Source organism: Grampus griseus, assembly GCF_964374135.1.
Source record: "Grampus griseus genome assembly, chromosome: 6".
NCBI lineage: Eukaryota > Metazoa > Chordata > Mammalia > Artiodactyla > Delphinidae > Grampus > Grampus griseus.
In genome coordinates, this window is record NC_139000.1 from 80,714,339 (window position 1) to 80,727,999 (window position 13,661).

Consider the following 13,661-nt stretch of genomic DNA (forward strand, 5'->3'; position numbering starts at 1 on the left):
CACCAGAGGAGTGTGAACTCTGATCCTTGGGGGTCTGGGGTTAAAGGCCGAAGGCGTAGCTCCAGCCACAACTTTTCTTTGCCAACAGATGTGCAAAAACTTAAGGGCACAACTTCCCCACCTCTTTGCCCCAAATCTCTGAACAAAATTAATACTCAGTGTCATGTCTGGCTTTTACTCCTAGAGTAACAAAGGCATCCCAGTTTAAAATGGTTTTAGAAACCTTTGTTCTTGTCTCTGGCTGAGGCTTTGGGAAGGCCAGAGTCCCCTTTACTACCATCCCTAGGGTGTCAGCTCACCAAGCTTGGGACTGAAGGTTTGGTCGGAGTGGGTGAGCAGGATCCTTGTCCCATTGGTCAGTGGCTAGACCCTAGGCTCCTGGCCAGAACCCTGGCTTTGTGAGTGGCTGCAGCTTGGCTCTGCTCCAGCCCACAGAGGCTGAAGGGGCGGGTAGGGAACGTGTACGTGGCTTTGTGTCCTTGGCCTTTCCAGACTCCCACGTGCAGCGTCTATGCACGGGCTCTGTACACCTCTGTTGCCCCTGTGCCCCAATCATTGCACAGGGCAGAAGACAGCTCTGGCAGGGAAGGGGTGCCAGAGTTAGGAGCCTCAGGGCCATGGTAGGAGGGGATGGTTTTTGGAGTGACCCTGGGTCTACCCCCTCCCCTCTGGAGCTGTTTCCCTGGCAAGACTGTAACTGTGGGAATAACAAGTCATACAACCCAGGAGACACGATGCCACCTAGGGTCCTCCAAACTTTTAGGTGAGGACAGGAGCTTGTGAGTAATGCGGGAATGGCCAGAACACTTTTTGTCTCCATTCTTCTCAAGGGAATTGAGTCTCTGGGAGGGGAAATCACACAAGGCTGGACAGTGATGATCTGACCCAGGAGAACCTTGGCTGCCTGCCTTCCGGTCCAGGATTCTTTCTTCCTAGAGACCCTGGAGGGGAAGGGTCAACTTGGAGTGTTACCCTGGTTTGGAAGAAGCTCAGACAAATGTACACATTTCCCTTGAGCCCCCATTGGCTGGGGAGTGGAACCCTGGATGGGAGACATACATAGTTACACACACACACACACACACAAACACACACACACACAAACACACACACACACACACACACACCTGATCCTACACCTTTTATTTGCCTGCATTTTGGAATCACCTGGGGAGTTTTAAACAGTACTGATTTAATTGGAGTGTGGCTTGAGAGTTTTAAAACCACAGTGTCCAGCGACGTTTGAGACCCACTGCCTTACAACCAGTCCACCTCCTTATCTGGAGTCAGGGGCACCTTCAGCTTCTCTGGTCACCTGCCCAGTAGCTCCTAAGCCACTGAACTTGAGGCTTTGTTTGAGGACAGCTGGGGGGTGGACGGGGCGGGGCCTGAGAGCTCTGGTCCTGCTGTCCCAGGAGGAGAGGCTTTCAGGCCAGAACCCAGGAACCCGGCTCTAAACTCGGTCCCCGGCAGCCTCCTCAGTCCCGGACGGGACAGGAAGTGTCCGGCAGAGGTGGGTGTGGGGATGATTGGCAGTTGGAGGCTCCAATGGGTCGAGCCCCCCTATTTCACCCCTCTCCTTCCATTGGTGCCTGGGTGGAGCCGCCCCACGGCGTGCCCCAGGGCGGCAGGGAGTAGAGGCCGGGGCAGAGGGTGAGGACTGAGGGCGCTGGCGGCGGCGGCCGCAGAAGGTGAGGCCTGATGGGGCCGCGGGTGAGCTCGAGGGAGCCTTGCCAGGAGAGGGCGGGGCCTGGGGGTGTGGGATTTGAAGGGCCCGGAGTGACTGACGGAATGTCAGTGCGTGCGTGCGTGTGTGTGTGTGTGTGTGTGTGTGTGTGTGTGTGTGAGAGAGAGAGAGAGAGAGACTGCAAGGCTGTGTGTGACTCTCTCAGTGTGCGAAACTTCGCAAGTGTCGCTTGGTGAAACTCAGCTAGTGTGACTGCGGGTGTCGCTGTGCTGAGGCTGAGTCTGCATGTGGCTGTGCCTGTGTGGGATTATGTGTGTGTGTCAGTGTGCAGTTTGCGGGCAGAGACCGGGTCGTGCGTTTGTGTGTGTGTGAGAGGGCCTGTGACCACATCAGGGAATGTGTTTTGGGAAGGTCTCTGCGGAGTTTGAGACTGTGTCTGACAGCGTGAGAGTGGATGGCTGGGTTTGCGTGTGCCAGTGTGTGACTTCAGCATGGCAGAGGAGGAATGAGACTTGCACTCGGCGTGTGTTCTGTATCCTGTTAGACTGAGGAGAAGTGGAGCTGGGTTTGCATTTTGGGGACCCACTTCAGTAGCCAATGGGACTGACCTTTCTACTTAGTGGCCAGGGTAAGCAGACCATCCCCAGCACACTTGGCTCTCCCTCCTTCTTTTAGTGCTTGAGAATCCTTGTCACTGGTCCAGTGCTCCTTATTTTCTGTCTCCCTGTCTGACTCAGTTTCCTTATATTTCTTTTTCTCTCTCTACTACTGTCTTCCTAGAGCTAGTGCTCTGTGTGTCTTCACACTTTCGTCTCCCCAGGTATCTCTGTGTATCTGCTTTTTAGTCCTGCCTCTCATGTTCTCTGCATCTCTGTCTCTCTCTCTGTGCCCCTGTGCCTGACTCCCCTGTTCACCTTTGTCTCTTTGGCTACCTGGGGGCCTGAAATGGTGATGAGATGGGGGATCTGCCGTGCTAAGAGCTCCCTGGAAGAGGGGGCTTACACTATGATGAGGAGTTGCTTTTAGAGAGTGCTGTGACCCCCCCATCCCAGGGCGGAGTGCTAAGTGTGTGTGTTTGGCTGTGCAAGGAAGAGGGAGATGTGTGTCTGTGTGTGTGTCTGGGTATGTGTAAATGTTTAAGTGTCTGAGCCTGGGTGAGGATGTCTGAGTGTATCGGTGTAACTGTGAGTGGCTGTGTCTGAGAGTGTGTGTCTGAGGGTAAGTGTGGGTCTTGTGTATCTGGCACCAAGGGACCAAAGGCATTTCCTGGTGCTGGGGCCTGAAGAGTAGCGGGGGAGGTGAGAAATGGCTGGAACGTCCAGGGGAGGGGGAAACTGGACTCTTTGGCTTTTCTTTATATCCCCCAACATGGGGCCCTCTTCCCCTTAAAATACAGACAGCTGTGCCCTAAGGAAATATTTGCTGGGGAGTGAAAAGAGTGGGAGCACGAGTATGTGTCTGCTTTTTGATTTGACTGTGTCCGCGTGTGTTCAAGGGCGTATCTTTGTTGACTGTGCCTGGGGAGTCCACGCGTGAATGTGCCTGTGTTCTGCTGTGTGAAAACACAGGAACCTCTTGCTGACAGGGACACAGCAGCTCTCCTTTCCCCCTTGCTGTGCCTGGCTGTGCCTGGCTCTGCCTGTGGCTTCCTTTCCAGACTCGGGGGAGGCCTCTTCCCTTCCCAGGGCCTTGGGTGGGAGGGGGTGGGAGAGTAGGAGGGAGGAGAAAGGAGAGAGGAGGGGGCCTGGCTAGGGGCGGCTGAGCTCCATGGCCCAGAGGGGCGGGGGCAGGGAAGGGGAAGGAGGGGACGATTCTGGGGTCCCAGAACTGAGTAGAGCTGAGACGGGTGCTGTAGCTGGTGGGAGGAAGTCCTGGAGGCCATGGACAGTCAACCACTGGAATCATAGAGGTAGGGCAGGGCTGAGCAGGGTAAATGCGGCCGGGAGGCCGGGGTGAGCCACTAGACACACTCAGACAGACACACAGACACGCGGAGGTCACTGCTCAGCTCTACCTGGGAGGGATTTGGGCTCTCCCTCTTCTGGAGCCCTCGCCCAGGGCCCTTTGCCCATCTGCGCCTTCTCCCACCCCGCTTCCCTCTTCCCCACTGCGTTCCTCATCCTGCTTTCTCCCATCCAGGATTCCCTCTCTCCTAGCACCTCCATCCCCTGTACACACATGGTTGGTTACCTTTTTGGCCTCTCTGAGATCCTGCTGCCCCAGCCCAGCCCTCACCTCGTTGAGCTCTCACTGCCTCCCAGTCCTGATCTCTGAGCATCTCTTTGTCCTGTGGCCTCCACCCCAGCCTCCTGTTCCTGCAGCCTCCCAGCTTCTCTCAGCCTCCTCTCCTGTCCCGCCACCCTGTCTCCATCTTCTGGCTCCTCGCCCACCCCCAGCCTCTGGCAGCAGTCAGGGCATCTGGATCTGCTTAACTCCGCAGCCTCAGCCTGCACCCTAGCCCCATCCGGCCTCACAGGCTCAAGACCAGCAAGATTCCAGAGTCAGGCCCAGATGAGCGGCGCAGAGCAAGGAGCCAGGCCCAGGCGAGAAGAGGCTTGGCAGCCAGAGCAGGGCTAGGCCTCATGGCAGGGGTACAGGGTGGGCTCAGACCCACCATGACAGTCCCACCCCAGGGTGATGAGGGCTGCCTCAGGTCGGTCAGAGGCAACGACTATCCCTGGGCCAGGTGGGATGGACACGGAATTCCCAACAGCTGGATTGGAGGAGTTAATGGGAGTGACTGAGCCGGTGCCAACACTTGGTGCCAGGGGTGGGTGCCAAGGGTGGTGCAGGGGGCGGTGCTAGCACAGTCTGTCGCCTCCAGCTTTTGTTCTGGGCCCTAAGCCCACGACTGAGAAGGGGGGGTGTGAGGGTGTGTGTGCGTGCGTGTGTGTGTACTCACACACAGCGCTGGGCGTATGGTGGAAAGGGGACCTTACATCAGAGCCCCCAGTGATGTCTGATGTCCTTACCCCACTGGGCACCTGGTTTCCTCCTAGAAAGCCTCAGTCTGGAAGAGGGGGAGGCAGACTTTAGCCTCCCATCTTGGGAATGGGGGATCGCTGACCTTGCCTCTCTCCCCACAGATGAGCAGCAGCTGCTCAGGGCTGAGCAGGGTCCTGGTGGCCGTGGCTACAGCCCTGGTGTCTGCCTCCTGTCCCTGCCCCCAGGCCTGGGGCCCCCCAGGTGAGAAAAACTCTGCTCTATGACCCAACTCTGACCTGTGACTTGCCACCATCACCGTGGCCCCTCTCATGCCTAACCTGTCATCCTCCCAACCCCTGAAATCCAGTCTGGCAACATCTCTCTACCCTGCTCTCTGACCTCTGTCTCCAGATTATAACATGATGTTTTGACCCCATGACCCCACTCAGGTCTTAAAAGTCCACCCCTTATCCTGTCACTGTCACAAAGTGTGGGGTGGGGTGGGAGAGAGGGAAAGGAAGAGCCTCTGCTCAGAAGTGCCTTCAACAGGGGTCCAGTATGGGCAGCCTGGCAGGGCCATGACGCTGTGTTGCCCTGGAGTGACTGCTGGGTAAGTGCTCCACCAGCCTGCTGGGCTGACAGGACCCTTTCACGACCCATTTCTTGACCTTGCCCAGTCCTCACACCCCTCCCATCCTTGCCCCTGTATCTGTAATCCTCACCTCTTTGTCTGTCTTAACCCTCAAACCATCCTTATTCAACAGAACATTCAACCAACATGTATTGAGCACCTGCTAAGTGCCTGGTCTATTCTAGGCCCTGAGATGCAGCAGTGCACAAGCCAGGCAAGATGCCAGGTAGTAATACCTGCAGGGCAGAAAATCAAAAGAGAGCGAGGTAGAAGAGGGTAACTGAGTGACCACTTTTTATTGGTAATAAGGGAAGGCCTCTCGGAGGAGGTGACATTGAAGCTGATTTCTGAAGGTTGGGGTATAAGCAAGCATTCCTGACAGAGAGAACAGCTAGTGCAAAGCCCTGAGGTGGGAGTGAGCTCTGCACTCTTGAACCAAAAGAGGCACAACCTGACTGGAGTGCAGTGGGGGAGGGGGAGACAGGAAGGTGATGAAGAAGGAAAGGAAGGCAAGGGCTAGATCACCAGGGGCTTTGTAAGCCAGCAAAAGGAGTTTGAGCTTTACTGCAAGCACTGAGAAGCCAGTGGAGAGCTGTGACATGCTTGGACTCATAGTTTAAATCTTCCCTCTATCTGTCATCATCTCATCTCACCCCCAGGGCCCCGGTGTCCTGGTTTCGGGACGGGGAGACAAGGCTGCTCCAGGGACCTGACTCTGATCTAGGGCACGAACTGGTCCTGGCCCGGGCAGAAAGCACTGACGAGGGCACCTATATCTGCCGGACCCTGGATGGTGCACTTGGGGGCATGGTGACCCTGCAGCTGGGCTGTGAGTTGGGGAGGGAGTGTTGGCGGTAGCAGTGATGAGACATGGGGCTCCTGGGGGAATCCAGGCCCTGAGTAAGCCCTCTGGGATGGGTAGGGGCTGGGAACTTCTCGGTCTCCAGCTGCACCCTCTGCCTCTAGACCCCCCAGTCCGCCCTGTTGTCTCCTGCCAAGCAGCTGACTATGAGAACTTCTCCTGCACTTGGAGTCCCAGCCAGGTTAGCGGTTTACCCACCCGCTACCTCACCTCCTACAGGTGTGTGCATGATCGGTGTGTATACCTATATATTTGGGTGTTTAGCAAAACGTGGGTATGGGAGGTAGGTAAGGAGGTCCTAAGGAAGGCCTGAGAGAGAAGGAGGACCCTCCTTTCCTTCCTGACCTCGGATGGCCTCCTCCCTGCCAGGAAGAAGACGGTACCAGGAGCCGATGGCCAAAGGTAGGACATGAGGGGGAAGCTGGGGGCTCTAGCTGGGTACCACAGTGAGCATTTCCAAAGCTCAAGACCACATCCTCTCTCCTAGGATGAGTCCATCCACAGGGCCCTGGCCATGCCCACAGGACCCCCCAGGGGCTGCCCGCTGTGTGGTCCATGGGGCAGAGTTCTGGAGCCAGTACCGGATCAATGTGACTGAAGTGAACCCCCTGGGGGCCAGCACACGCCTGCTGGATGTGAGCTTGCAGAGCATCTGTGAGTACCCACTCCTAGAGCTCTCCCTAAATCCCTACCACAGAGACCCCAAACGGACCCCAGAGTACAGGTACCCCCCCAAATTCAGAACTCTCCTCCCCTGAGCTCCCACATAGCTCCCTCCCAACATAGACCCATTTCGGCACACAGATGGCCCCCATGGAGACTAAGAACCCAGGGAGATCAGAGCCTAGGAGGCAGGCTTACATCAGCTTCTAGAGACTGCTGCCACTACCCCCTTCCCTACTAGTCCTTCCTGGCTGCCTAGCCCCAGTGCTGCCTCTCTGCTTCTAGGCCTTGTGCTGAAGGCACTTCTATCTCATGTCCTCCCTGCCCAGTGGAAGCCCTTGCTGGCCTCTCCTTCCTCTTGATCTGTGTGTGGAAGGGGGTCACCAAAGTGCTGGCTGGAATTTGGGCCAACTCATCTTCCTTGGATGGACAGCAGAGTCACTCTTTTTTAAAAAAATTTATTTATTTTATTTATTGATTTTTGGCTGCATTGGGTCTTCGTTGCTGCATGCGGGCTTTCTCTATTTGTGGCGAGCGGGGGCTACTCTTCCATCGTGGTGCGTGGGCTTCTCATTGCGGTGGCTTCTCTTGTAGTGGAGCATGGGCTCTAGGCGCGCGGGCTTCAGTAGTTGTGGCACGCGGGCTCAGTAGTTATGGCTCGTGGGCTCTAGAGTGCAGTCTCAGTAGTTGTGGCACACGGGCTTAGTTGCTCCGTGGCATGTGGGATCTTCCCAGACCAGGGCTCGAACCCGTGTCCCCTGCACTGGCAGGCGGATTCTTAACCACTGAGCCACCAGGGAAGTCCCAGAATCACTCTTTAACTCACTCAACAAACATTTCAAAAATCTGTCCTCAGATCTTAGCTTACTTTATAATAGGGATGACAGATAGGTCCTGTGCCTAATGGATGATCAAGCTTAAGATTTCCCCAACCTCCTTGGAAGTGCCTCCCCTCAGGGACCTTTAGGCACACACCCATCTTCCCTTGGGAGGTGGTGGGGAAGGGATGAGTACCTGTCTTGTGCCCTGAATTTGTGTCTCCACTGCCCCCAGTGCGCCCTGACCCACCCCAGGGGCTGCGGGTAGAGTCGGTACCTGGCTATCCTCGCCGCCTGCGTGCCAGCTGGATGTACCCTGCCTCCTGGCCCCGCCAGCCCCACTTCCTGCTCAAGTTCCGGCTGCAGTACCGTCCAGCACAGCATCCAGCCTGGTCCACGGTGAGGCCCTTGGAGTGCGTCCCAATCTGGGGCTGTGGGTCCTGTCTCTAGTTTCATGTTCCTGGGTGTTCTGCGTGACCAGATCTGGCAGGTAACTGACGCCCCGTGGCCTTCCCCTACAGCGTACTCTCCATGGGCCAGGCCTTGTGCTGGGTGCTGGGGTTGTAGCAGAGCCTGAGGGACCAAGCCTCTGCCCTGCAGGGCTGTAGCTGATCTCAACCCATCTGTGGGAAGACAGCAGTGATTTTTTAAAAATAACTTTTCTAGGAAAAGGAGTGCCTTTCAGCCAGAGGCACAGCCGCATACAAACACTCATATACTCAGATGTGGATAGAGGTGAAGTCCCACATCTGGAGATGGCAAAGATTGGCCAGCATCAGGCCTGCGGAGCCGCTGCCTCAGACAATAACCAATATTTATGGAACACCATCTGTCCGCCAGGCACTGTGCCACACATTTTACATGTATTATCTCATTTAGGTGTATTCACCTCTATTTTACAAATGAACAAACTGAGGCACAGAGAGAGGTCCAAGGTCACTCAGTAAGTGGTACAGCAAAGATTTGAACCCAGGCAGTCTGAAGTCACAGCCTGTCTACAAAACCACTGTGCACTTTTGTCTTCTGAACACTAGGTGTAGACCTGACACCACCAGCCACCCTACGTGAGGCCCAGACGGCTGCATCAGGCTGACAAGGACAGGACTGGGAGGAAGGGGTGCTCTTTGCAGACTGGCTCTGGGGGGCAGATAGGCTGAGTGCTTATAACCTGGATAACGTGCCGACGAACCATCTGCACTGACAGGTGGAACCGGCTGGATTGGAGGAGGTGATCACGGACGCTGTGGCTGGGCTGCCCCATGCCGTGCGGGTCAGTGCCCGGGACTTTCTGGACGCAGGCACCTGGAGCGCCTGGAGCCCCGAGGCCTGGGGTACTCCGAGCACCGGTGAGAGACAGAGCCTAGGGAAAGGGCAGAGGCCCCGCTGCCCAGCATCTATTGACGGAACTGCAGGCGCTACGGGCGGCGTGGCAATTGCGGCCCCAGGCTTCACCTGTAGCTGCCTGCAGCCCCGCCCTAGCTTAAACCCTGCCCCAGATTAAACCCCGCCCCTCAGCCTCCGCCCTTCAGCCTCCACCCCTGCTTACATCCCCAGAAGCTGGCTCTACCCTTTCATGCTCCGCCTCCGAGGCGCCCCTGTGTCCAACCCTGGCCCTGGCCTCGCCTGGCGGGCCCTGGCCTCCGCCCCGACCCCGCGTGGATAGTTCTCCTCAGGTCTCGTCTCCCTCCAGGACCCCTACCGAAGGAGATACCAGCTGGGGGCCAGCAACACGCGCAGCCAGAGGAAGAACCTCAGGCGGTTAGCCCTGCTCCCCCAAGACCGTCCCTCCTACCAGACCCGCGGCCACTTGGTGAGCTTGGGCAGATGGGCAAAGGTGGTAGAGGATGGGAAAGCCCCAGAGAGAAGAGGGCACCGAGTTTGGTCAGGCAGGCTTGCTCTCACAGCTGGCACGTGACCCTCCCCCTCAGACCACAGAGACGCCCTGGAGCAGGTGGCTATGCTGGCATCTTTGGGAATATTCTCTTTCTTGGGACTGGTGGCTGGGGCCCTGGCACTGGGGCTCTGGTAAGTGACTGCCATTGGCCTCTCATCCTCTGATCCCACACAGGGGCTCTGATACCCATAGACCACACTCGTTGCCACCCCTCATGACTTTGCACTGAACGTGTCTGATTCTGGAACCATTCCTCCTTCTTCTCCCACCCCCAACTTCATGATTCTCACCCTTTCCTCTCTTGACCCTTTACTAACAAACCTTTTTGGAAGAGACTGAGATGCCCCACATTGTCAGGGAGACAGCTTCCTTTTTGTGCTCCAGGCTGAGGTTGAGACCATGTGAGAAGGATGGACCCCAAAAGTCTGGGTTCTTGGCCCCGATGATTCCGGTGGACAAGCTTCCAGGTGAGTATGACCTCTGGGAGGTTTGGACTTGGAGATGTGTGCCCTCATTTTGAGTGTCTGGATTAAGAGCCAGGTGCCTTAGTCATAAGGGTTTTGGGAATCAGAGTTGGGTCTCCTCATTCTTGTAACTTCTGGACTCAGGGATGGGCCTTTCGTTCTTGAGTCCCGGGCTCAGAGTTGGGTCTCTTCTGTCTCTTGCAGGATACTGGGGCTCCTAGATGGATTCCCTCCTCATTTTCAGGGTATTAGGCTCAGAGCTGGATATCCATCCTTATTCTTGGGATGTCTGGATCAGAGCTGGATCCCCTGCCTTATTCTTGACGTGCCTGGGCCCAGAGCTAGGTCCACTCCCTCATCTTCAGGGTATTGGGGCTTACACAGAGGTGGGCTCCCCTATTCATTTTTGGAGTGTTGGGCTCAGAGCTGGGTCTCCTCCCTCATTCTCAGGGAATCTGGGACAAGATCCAGTCCTACTATCTCCCTTGATTTTCCTCCTTCTTCTAGGAGTCCCAAACCTGTAGAGGATCTTGGAAAGCTTCAGCTGATGCCACCTATAACTCTGTCTTGCTGGTGTGGATGGACAGACAGGTGGAACCCAGGCAGGACAGTAGATCCCCACGGAGTGGGGTTCTCAGCTGGAAATTCTGTTTGGAGCTCATTTCTATGAGACTCTGTGTTCCCAACTTGCCAGCTGAAAGGTGCCTGGACCTCTGGCTTCATCTCAGAGTTGGCAGCCCACCTGAGGAATGTGTGTAGATGTGTATGTCTGTGTCCATGTGTGTCCACGTGTATGTGAGGCAGGGAACATGTGTTCTCTGCATGTATGTATATAGGTACCTGGGGAGTGTGTGTGGCTCCTTGGCTCTCGGCCTTGCCCCTGGCGGGGGTTGTGAAGGTGTGAATAAAGAGAATGAGGAGGTTCTTCTGTTTATTGACATGTCTCACAGCTCCGGATTCGGGACTCACAGGAGAATACACAGAACTTGGAGACCACAGTCAGAGACTACTGGGCGATGCTGCTTTATTATTTTGGCTACTGGGGGCCCCGGCCCATTTTCCCTATCATTTCCAAACTCAGTTGGGCAGAGTCCCCTGGAGCCTCTTCCCTTGGCAGTCAAATCACAGAGTCAGGCTGCGGTTCTGGGGGTGGATGCAGACGCTGCGTCGAGACAGGTGAAACCTGGGAAAGGAAAGGTCCAAAGCCATGGTCGTAGCTTGGAGATGAGGGTAAGGCCCAGGGGTTAGAGGCAAAGGCCAGATGAAAACCTGAGTTGGCATCAGAATTAGCAATTGGGGTGGGGTTGAGATCAGCATCAGGGGTTGGGACTGAGGTCAGAGTCAGGGGTCAAATCAGGGGCAGAGTCAAAGCTCACACGAAGGCCTGGAGGTGACAGTCCCCATCAGCTTCCTGAAATTCCACTCGGATGACCTTCCTCAGTAGTTTGCTTGAGAGTGGCTGTCGGTAGAACTGAGTACAGCATGATGTAGTGCTGGGTGCCAGTGGCAATGCTAGGGGACAACAGGACCATGTGTTCGGAGGGCTTCTGACCCTAAGCTCCATCAGATAGCTGGAGGCTGGGCTTCCTGGGCCCCTTTCCCTCCATCCCATTCACCCAGACCCCTGGCCTTCTAGACCCCCAAACACTCACCTCCTCCAGGGTCTGGGCTTAGGAGCAACAGTAGCAGCAGGAGGCTGCTGGTGGGTGAGGGCCCCTTCATGATGCTCAGCCTGGATACTTCCTTCTTTCTCTGCCTCCTTCCCTACCTTTTATCTGGGTGCCTTTTACCTGGGGCACCAGGTGAGTCAGCGGCAGGTGAAGATGTATTGCTCATCCTGTGACACTCCTGGGCCCTAATTACCAGAGACCCCTGTGCCACAGACCCCCTCCTCTTTTAGGACAGTAATTTCCCATGGGCTCCTAAATCCTGGGCAGAGAAGCTGGGGAGGGGGATTGTGCACGTGGGGACTGATGGTACAGTAACTAAGGGCGGCCAAGGATCCACAGTGGCATCCGATGATGGACAATAACACTCACATACTCATAGTTACACATTCACAGTCACACCTCAGTCACTCGATCAACCTCACATGGTCAGACAACCCCGGATGGAATCATACAGTCCCAGTTATACTCAGAGTTCCACTCCCACACGGTTGTGTTTTCACAATCGTCCAACCACACAGTCACACTAGCACACCCAGATTCTGATGGGGGAGTTGTGGGTGGGCTGGGAGCAGATGGCAGGCCAGCACCAACTTGCCTTCATTTCCCCCTGCCCGCTTCCTGCCCTAGCCTGCTTGTCTTATTAGGAAAAATTGATGGGAATGGCTCCCTAAAGCAGGCCCTTCTGACTGAGGAGGAGTCTTGCCTGGGCCAGTCACATTCAGACTGCGAAGCTGGGAGAAGGCCCTTTTTGGTGGTAATGGGTTGCCTTGGGGATACTGAGGTGTGGGTTGCTTTCCCCAGGAAGATGAGATAGGGAGGAAGGATGGGGTGGATATGGAGGGTAGGTGAGGGAAGATAAAAGTTCTTTGGTGCCAGGTTGCTGCTGTCCAACAGGTAAGAGACCCAAGCAATCTTACGTTCCTGTTTTTGCCTAGTCCTGTCCCAGACATGCCAGCCTCTTACCAGCAGGGACCTGGGGTTTCCAGCCCCTGGCTTATTGAGACATAAGATTCAAGAGCTCAGTTACCTCTCCTTTGTTCTATTCAAATGCCAGTTTCTCTCTATTGTGGGCCTGGAAGAAACCCCCCCCTCCCCAACCCCTACACCCTCTGCATCCCATCCTCTTGCTAAAGCCCCGACCTCCCTTTACCTTCCTGTCCCTTCTTTTTAAATCCCATATCCAGCCCTCACCCCCTCTTCCCCTAGCCACCCCCCTCCCCACCCAATGCAAAACTATTCCTTATCTTCCTCCTCCTGTCCTTTCCAGGAAGCTGGGGACAGCCTAGGGTGGGGGCAAGCTGCTAAGTTTAGTGCCCCTGGCACCCTGAAGAATTTCCCACTCCTGGTCTGGAGATTTGAACCCTCCTGTCCTGCTCTATATTTTAAACATAAACTGATCATCACCCAGTAATCCAGCCCTTATCTGGTTGTTGCAGGGGTACCTTCTACAACCTTCTGCTCTGTCACCAGCTACCCTCTATGGGGCAGGCCTACTCTTGGGATGGGGACTCACACCTCCCTGGGCATCTTTCTGCTGCAGGGCGGCTGCAACAATCAGGAGCGACCCTAAGCTCGGAGAGTAGGGACTAATCCCCCTCCCAGGCTGAACGACTCGAGCTTCTCCCGCTCCTGTCCAGGGTAAGGCTTGGGGGCTCCTTCCCTGGAGCTTGTCTTGTGGATACTCAGGAAATCTGAGTATCCTGAGGGATTCTGAGGTGTAGGCCCAGGGCTGGACAGGGTACTCTTTTGTCAGGGTTCTCAATGTAGACATTGTGAGGAAATGCCTCAAGAGCCTGGGTCCATTCTTGAAGGTGGCCACAACCCAGAGGTCACTCATCTTGAATTTCTAGTACCAGAGGCCTTAGGATCTCTCACCCACCCTCCAGTCTGGACTTGTACCCCAGAGCTTGGGTGCACCCACTGAGGCACCATCATCTTGTCACAGATCTTCAGCTGGCTGGCTGTCACACACTTTGGAGTCTTTTCTGGACCAGTCAATCCAGAGGCCTGGGAAGGAAGAAACAAATTCTTCCAGGTATGCACCCAT

At 55.7% G+C, this 13,661-nt stretch overlaps 2 protein-coding genes across 6 annotated transcripts; one reads left to right on the forward strand and one right to left on the reverse strand.

The window, feature by feature from the left end:
* Positions 1-1,428: 1,428 nt before the first annotated feature.
* On the forward strand, positions 1,429-10,859 carry IL11RA (interleukin 11 receptor subunit alpha). 5 transcript variants are annotated; one of them, XM_082656761.1, is made up of 13 exons: positions 1,429-1,513; positions 4,774-4,873; positions 5,162-5,222; positions 5,903-6,072; positions 6,210-6,324; positions 6,475-6,507; positions 6,593-6,759; positions 7,822-7,985; positions 8,791-8,932; positions 9,277-9,396; positions 9,515-9,611; positions 9,865-9,947; positions 10,452-10,859. In XM_082656761.1, the coding sequence occupies exons 2-13, from the start codon at positions 4,774-4,776 to the stop codon at positions 10,466-10,468; spliced, it is 1,269 nt and encodes a 422-aa protein (XP_082512887.1). In that variant the 5' UTR covers positions 1,429-1,513; the 3' UTR covers positions 10,469-10,859. The 5 variants fall into 5 exon arrangements, with proteins under 5 accessions (XP_082512887.1, XP_082512886.1, XP_082512885.1 ...); XM_082656760.1 differs by lacking the exon at positions 1,429-1,513 and adding an exon at positions 1,611-1,691; XM_082656759.1 differs by lacking the exons at positions 1,429-1,513; positions 10,452-10,859 and adding exons at positions 1,655-1,713; positions 10,149-10,290.
* A 207-nt stretch (positions 10,860-11,066) lies between these two features.
* On the reverse strand, positions 11,067-11,666 carry CCL27 (C-C motif chemokine ligand 27; the record flags this gene model as incomplete). Its single annotated transcript, XM_082656600.1, has 3 exons — positions 11,067-11,127; positions 11,321-11,456; positions 11,597-11,666. The coding sequence occupies 3 exons, from the start codon at positions 11,664-11,666 to the stop codon at positions 11,067-11,069; spliced, it is 267 nt and encodes an 88-aa protein (XP_082512726.1).
* Positions 11,667-13,661: the final 1,995 nt, after the last annotated feature.